The 7,439-nt window shown below is 51.6% G+C and overlaps 1 protein-coding gene across 1 annotated transcript; it reads right to left on the reverse strand.

Moving 5' to 3' along the window:
* Nucleotides 1-3,554: 3,554 nt before the first annotated feature.
* LOC103668081 (cytochrome P450 26A1) lies at nt 3,555-7,083 on the reverse strand. The gene is made up of 7 exons (XM_040624812.1): nt 6,843-7,083; nt 6,435-6,659; nt 5,922-6,212; nt 5,677-5,835; nt 5,037-5,171; nt 4,311-4,463; nt 3,555-4,021 (listed from the first exon to the last, which is right to left on the reverse strand). The coding sequence occupies exons 1-7, from the start codon at nt 7,029-7,031 to the stop codon at nt 3,680-3,682; spliced, it is 1,494 nt and encodes a 497-aa protein (XP_040480746.1). The 5' UTR covers nt 7,032-7,083; the 3' UTR covers nt 3,555-3,679.
* Between the last annotated feature and the right edge of the window lie 356 nt (nt 7,084-7,439).

Raw genomic sequence — 7,439 nt, forward strand, 5'->3', positions numbered from 1 at the left:
CTGTCTCCCTAGATTGGAGTTAATCTGCGTTTCAAAGCGAAGAGCCTATCTGGGGGAAATCTCAGAGAATCACACCTCCTTAATTTTGTAAAGGAACTTGGGGGTCATTTAACCTAACTTCTCCCTCCACGTCCCAAACCTTATGGTGGGTTAGTTTTCCAGCTTCTGTTTGGAGGCCTCCACCGACAGGGAGTTTGCTTGCTCAGAAGGTAACCTGGGTCATCACCAAAGGGCTCTAGTTGCCTCAAAATGCTTTCCTTTTATGGTGCTAACTTCTTCCTTTCAACTTCTCCTAAGTGCATGCTCTGTCCTTTGAAACAAGCCTGGACCTGTATTTTCTGCAACAACCCTTGAACTATTTGAAGGTGGGGCCACCAAAACCTCTCTAAACATCCCTTGTTCCTTGCGTGGTACTTTTGTGGGATGGCTCCTAGACCTGGTTAAGGTCATCTGAATGCGGCCCGTGTCCTTCAAAACATGTGCTCTCCCCTTCCCAAAACGGAGAGCCATTTTCCAGAGATACTGAGAGCAATGTAGGTCAGATTGTGGGCTGTCTGTGGGCAACGCTGGAAACCTGAGCCAGCTGGCCTCAAAGACCATAGATGGTGGCCACTTCAGGAACTAAATGAGGATCCAAATCTACACAGCCCGGGGTGACACTTCCAGAGGAGACAGGCGGCCTTGACCGGGCCTGAGGCCGAGTACTTGCTAAGCCTGGGAAGTGTGTAGCCTCTCATTGTTTGGGGTAAAAGGCCCTGAGCTAGAGTCCGTGGATGCTGGATTTCATGGACACTGGTGGGGAAAACCACTGGGCCCTGAGCTTGGCATAGAAGGGAGAAGCCCGCCCCCTTGTGGATCTCTGGGGGGTGGCAAGGTGCACAAAGCGCCCTGAAACCTCACGATGAGGGGTCTAGGGGGAGTAGCCTCCTGTCCCTGCTCCCATTTACCAGTTGCTTCTGGCAGCCTGCAAGAGGACTGTCACAGGGCAGGGGAGTGGTAGTGGGGAACACAACGGGAAGTTACCAAGTGGAGACCCCTGGGCCTAGCTGTCCAGCAACAGAAAGTTGGAGATAAATCAGGCAGGTGTGATTAGCTGTTGAAAAAAGAAAGGAAAAAAAGGGGGGGTGGGGAGGCTGCAGGAGGCTTTTCCTGATTCTGCCACTTCCTGGGTGGCCCCAAGCAAGCCACAGTCCCTCAATGGGCCTCCCAGGGCCAAACTGGGAGAAGGCTCCATCCCTCTAAACACTCATACATTAGAGACCCAGCTGGAGGCTTTCACCTGCCAGTACTGACAATAGTCTGTCATTGATGGCACCACACCTCTGACTGAAGACAAGAGGGGATGGGAGGTGGCCAGGGCAAGGGCATAGGAGAAACAGGAGGCAGAGGGCACCAACTTCGGCAGCATGGCAGGCCCACCAAGGTCCCGGAGAGCACTGCACCCTTCCAGCACGCCTCAGGAAGCCCCAAAGAGTCATTTCTCACAGTGGTCTCCCCTCCTTCTATACCTTGGGCCAGTTCTATCTGTAGAACAGTGAACTCCTCCTGAAATGCTGCTCTGCTGGGTGATGCCCAGACACTGACCCAGAGGTGTCTGTGTCATAAAACGTGCCTGCCCAGCTAGACGTGGCCCAGGCCTATTGAGTGTTCAACATGGAAGCCCACAAACATGGCTTCTGCCTCACACCCAAACACTCCCTTTTTTTTTTTTTTTAAGATTTCATTTATTTATTTGACAGAGAGACAGTGAGAGAAGGAACACAAGCAAGGGGAGTGTGAGAGGGAGAAGCAGGCTTCCCACCAAGTGGGGAGCCCGATGTGGGGCTTGATCCCAGGACCCTGGGATCATGACCTGAGTCAAAGGCAGACCTTAACGGCTGAGCCACCCAGGCTGTATGAAACACTTCCAAACCGCCTTTACTCAGCACGAAGCGTATTATCAGAGAGTGTGTTTTTAACGTCTTTGCAAGGTAAATTCTGCACTACTCTGTAACCGATGAGCATAATGGGGCGAAATGTAACCTGGGAAATGCAAGCCAGAAGTGCTTTCCTCAAAGCTCTCCAGATAGAAAATAGAGGTGGATTTAAGAAATTGAATTCTATGCTAAAATGGTTCCGATTCTCTTCTGCAGATGTTCACAGGGACGCAGTCAGGGAGTCACTGAAGATGTTATTTTGAAACGCTTAACTGTCCTCTGACAAAATGAAAGATGTTGAAACCCTTATAAAATGGCCTTTTAAAAATTACCTGAAATAATGTCCTCAGGCTAGCGGGCTTCTAGCTGGAAGCTTCTGGGGCAAACGTTAGTAGGGGAGGGGTCATCTTGCACACCAAGGTGCACTAAAGCTTTGGCTGAAACCAAATAAGCCTGTAACTTCTCATTAAAAAATAAAAACATGATAAGGTTATTATAAGACATTTAAAGTTATTATGTAAACACCCCTGAAAAATTAGAGGATTCCAGGAATATAAGTACAATCCAAGTTCTCCCTAAAAAATAAAGTCAGGTAGAACTTGTAACTCTAATTGTAGAGAGAACCCTTTTCAAATACCTATTTGGACCACCCAGTTTCTGCAGTATTGCCAAATTCTAAAATTGTAATGAAAATTTTAAAGTCCCAAACCTACAAGGCATCGGAGGCTCAGCGAGCAGATTGTGCCATTTCAAAACTGGGAATGTGCTTGCGTCAGCAAGTCACCGGGGCTAGCCTTTCTGGATTGGGAGTCTGGCCTTCAGTTCAGAACATGGCTATGCCAGGGTCAGAAATGTGACCACACCGCGCTTTCACGGAGGTTAGCCAGGGTTCACAGGGTCAGGACTGGGCCATTTTATCAGTCATGTCAGGCTCACACCCTATTGCCTGGCATAGATAAAAACTTTATCTGTCAGCTTGCTAAATCTGCTCCTCCTGCCTTATTTTCAATAAAGAAAACCTGGACCAGCTTATCTAAACAGGAGGCCAGCCTCTTCCAATACTGTTTTCATATGCAACTTCTGGTCTCATTTTGGTCAATAACCGTCCATAATCAGAGTGACCGGCTTTCTCTTACCTGAATCCTTCAGAAAAACAGTGCTGGCACTATGCAACAACATGGATTTATTATGTTTATTAAACATACTAAGTTTATGGCTGAAGGTGTTATGTTAGAGTATGAGAGTTCTCAAAGTATTACCTTTTCAAAACCGTCTTTCCCTAAAGCAAAGCAAGCAAAAAAAAAAAAAAAATCTAAAATTAACTTCAATAGGTATTTCTAAATAGGGTATCTAAACCATAGAAACGTTTGCAAAGGACTAACTCACACACACATACATTATGTTTTCTAATAACGGTTAAGAGAAATAACAGCGAAAGTTTCTTCCTCACAAAAGAATAGATATGCACAGATAACAAATAAAGCCATGCAGGTAGACACTTGGAAATCGGGTTAAATATACAAATAGAAAACCAGTGAGCTTTCCCCACAGGAATCTTAAATGCAAGACAAACACCTTCAGATTTTACTTTATTTGGAAACTATCCAAATTCATTATTTTAATATTTAAAGACTGTGGTACTGTAGTAGACACACATAAATATTATAATATACCTTTAGAAATTAAATATAATAAAATCAACATGACACTGTAAAAACTCATGTACACTTCAAATAGGTCTGAGTTCTGGGCGCTCGCACCCATCAGATCTCCCCCTGGAAATGGGTGAACCTCGCAGGGAGACCATCCACAGGGTACGCGGTGGGACTGGTTTTCATTGTAGGAGGTCCATTTAGAAGCTGCCAGTCACAATGCCTGGCCAGCTCCACTGTAAATATTTTGAGAAGCATTTTTGCAAACTCCTTCCCTACACAGCTCCTCAGCCCTCCTCCAAATGGAATGAAGCTGAACCTGGATGCGTCCTCCGGGTGAGGCTGCAGAAATCGGTCAGGATTAAATTCGTCCTTGTTGGTGAAGATGTCTGCCACGTCGTGAGTATCACAGATACTATAGATAACATTCCAGCCCTTGGGAATCTGGTAGCCCTGCAAAAGATGATGAAGGCCCCAGGGCTGACAAACTGGAATCTAACTTTCAACAACAAAAAAGCCGTCACTGATAACCGGAGGAATTATGAGTTGAAAAAAAAGAGTGTGAGGAGGGAGACAGGACAGACAGACCTTCAGACTACCGAAACACGTGTCCACCTGGGGCAGGATAATGATATCAAAAGCGTAAGAAATGTAAGTCAATGCACAGAGAAGCCAAGGGGAGATTTAAAACCGCAACAAAAGGAACGGGGTGGGGGGAGCGGGAAGAGAACTTTTAACTTACATTTAATTCAAAAGTCTTAAGAGCAACCCGAAACCCTCCTGGAACTGGGGGATTCAGTCGAAGGGTCTCTTTAATAACACACCCGATGTATTTAAGCTGTTCCAAAGTTTCCATGTCCAACTTGTTGTCTTGATTGCTCTTGCAAAGTAAACCCTATCAAAACAGTCATACAGAGGTGAACGGTTATTTTGTGCTCCAATAAAATCAGCCCAGCAGACGGAAACAGGGCTTAAGTGGCGGCTAGACCCAAAGGGCCCATGATGGGAGAGGGTGAGGGGGAAACTGAGCAGCTAATGACCATTTGCCTCCGCCCCTTGGCCCAAATCCACTATCTATTTACAATTCCAAGAGACTGCTGCTCCCCACTTAGAACCACAAAGCTTCTCCCCCCCAACCCCGCCCCCATCACCACCACCTAGGAGTCCCCATTCATCCCCTTGAACAGACAAATTCAAGAAAGTGGAATCTATCTGAAAAATCTCGAATGTACTGCCAAAAGTGGAGAAGGGGTAGGAATACAAGGATCAAACCCTTCCTGAGTGGGATCGAGGCTCAAAGTTCCTTCCTTTTTATTCACAAAGCTAATTCTCTTTCCCCAGCTGCCCTCCCATCCCTGGGCCCTGCACTTCAAAATATTCGGAGAAGGCGGCACACTTACATATTGGCAAGTTGGCTAGGGAGCAGCTGAATTTCTTAAGCTAATAGGGAACCCCAGTATCCCCCTACCTTACTCTTTAGCTCCTCTCGAACTTTCTGGAGAACATGGGGGTAGAGCCCAAGGTAAGTAATCAGAGATGTGGCCGCACTAGCTGTGGTTTCATGTCCCCCAAAGAGGAGTTCGGTTGAAGACTGCTTTAGTGCCTAAGAATGGAAGAAGACAAGCGTTTTTTACAAGTGTGCATGCAATTTTACACAGCAATTACTTAGAACCAAACTGAAAGTTCTGGAAAGATGAGAAGGGCTAAAAGTTTGCGGACAGAAAGCCAAGGAAAGCTACATTTAAAAAAAAAAAAACCAAATGCATGGTCCTTTTAATTCAGCTAGAGCAGGAAAGCCAGTAAAATCTCACTACACTGGGAATTCTTGAATGAAAGCTTTGGTTGTATTAAAATCGCCCAACATTCTTTATTAACATTTTGCAAATTCCAGCTTTCCCTGTAAAAGCGGGTAGGGCTGGGGGACGCTCCCTGTTCCACTGCAGCCTCTGCCACAGCTCTCCTGACCCGGTGTCTCAGCCTTCCGGGTTCCGTCTCCGGTGTCTGGGCGGTCTGCCCACTCTGGAGTCCGGGCGTGCGCTTTGGGCTACCGCGCTTGGAAAGCCGGGGGACCAAATTCCGCAGCGCCTCTTCCTGAAGTCGCCCCTCACCTGCATGTCCAGCCTCTCTCCCCTCTCCCACGAGTGCTCGATCAACAGCTGCAGCGCATCTTTGCAGCCGCTACCCGCCTCGGCCGTGCGCAGCCCGCAGATCTTGGCGCGAATGTTCTCCTCTATGCGCGCGTGGATGAGGTTCCGCGCCTTCATGCCCTGAGCGCAGAGAGCGCACTGCAGTGAGCAGACGCCGGGCCCCGCGCCCCCGCGCCCCCAGCGCCTCACCCTGCACGCTCCCTCACCCGGTACAGCCCGCTGAAGGGCACGTCGATGGGCAACGAGAAGAGATTGCGGGTCATTTCCTCGAAGGCCTCCACCAGCTGCTGCTCCGCGTCCCCGCCGCTCGCCAGCCGGGGCTCACAGCCCAGCAGGATGCGCATGGCGATGCGGAACATGAGGCGCTTCACCTGGGGGTAGACCAGGAGGCCGCGCTCGCCGCAGCTCAGCCACTGTTCCAGGCAAGTGCCCACTTCCTCAGCGATCACTGGCACGTAGCACTGGAGCGCCTCGCGGCTGAAGGCCCGCATAATCACCTGAGCTCCGAGGAGGAAGAGTGTTAAAAGCGCCCCCCCCTCGCCTTCCGGGATCCCCTTCCAGCCACCCCCACCCCCGCCAGACCCAAGGCGCTTCCCGGCCAAAGTGGCCGTGAGCGGGTCACCTCATGCAGCTAAGGCTCGCCGGGCAGCCATCTCCTTGAACCCCTGCTGCCGACGAGGTCCCCCTGCCTGTCCAGGCACCGCCACCCCCGCCCTCACCTTCTTGCGCTGCTTGTGAGAGGAGTCGTGCAGGTTGGAGAGGCAGCCGGAGCCCAGGATGGTGCGCACCGACGCGGGCCAGTGGACCGACACCAACCGGTGCTCCCCGAGCAAGATGCGCCGCACGTTGTCGGCGCCCATCACCCGCACCGTGGGCCGCCCGAACAGATGCGTCTTGTAGATGAAGCCGTATTTCCTGCGCTTCATCTGCAGGAACTTCCTTCGCTGGGAGAGGAGAGCGGAGGAGAGAGGCGGGCGTGAGGGGGCGCCTCGGAGCGCCTCGCCTCGGGCTAGCCCCGGTCCTAGCCGTACTCACCTCCCTCTCGGGGACGTCTACCCCGGCTTCATGGAAGCCCGGAGCCGACTCGGGCTCCTGGGAATCGTCCCGTCCCGCCCAAGCTCCCTTACCTGTAGCACCATCTGCAGTGTTTCCCCGAAGAAGGGGAAGCCCATGGTTCCGGGGGGCAAAGGGAGGGCGCAGCTGCGGTCGCGGCCGCTCACGCAGTACAGGTCCCAGAGCTTGATCGCGGCCAGGAAGAGCAGCAGCGGTAGCACGAAGGTGCAGAGCGCACTGGCCAGCAGCGCCGGGAGCCCCATGGCGCGCCGCGGCCTCCCGCGCCACCTGCTGCCGCCGCCAGCGCTCCCAACCCCGCCGCGCACCCGCTTTATAGGCGGCCCAGGGTGCTGCCCACGTTAGCTTGGTCAGACAAATTAGTTCACCTAAAGTTCATCTTTAATTGCGGATTGGGCCCCTGGCTCCTCCCCCCGCAAGGCGCTGCCCAAAATCTTTAACCGTTTGTTCCACGCCGAGGCAGAGGCGGCACGGTGGCGGCTTCCCTCGGAGCGCGCCTCCTGGGGTGCGGGGCTAGGAGTAGCCTGCCTCCCCCTTACAAGGTGTGCGGAGCTCCGAGAAGGCGGCAGAGGCCCACCTGGGCTCCTGGGAGCGGGAAACTCCAAGCCCTGGACTTCCAGGCAGTCTCTTTGGAATCCCGCCCCCCCCCCCCC

The sequence above is a fragment of the Ursus maritimus genome, unplaced genomic scaffold (genome assembly GCF_017311325.1).
Source record: "Ursus maritimus isolate PB19 unplaced genomic scaffold, ASM1731132v1 scaffold_7, whole genome shotgun sequence".
In the NCBI taxonomy this organism is placed as follows: domain Eukaryota; kingdom Metazoa; phylum Chordata; class Mammalia; order Carnivora; family Ursidae; genus Ursus; species Ursus maritimus.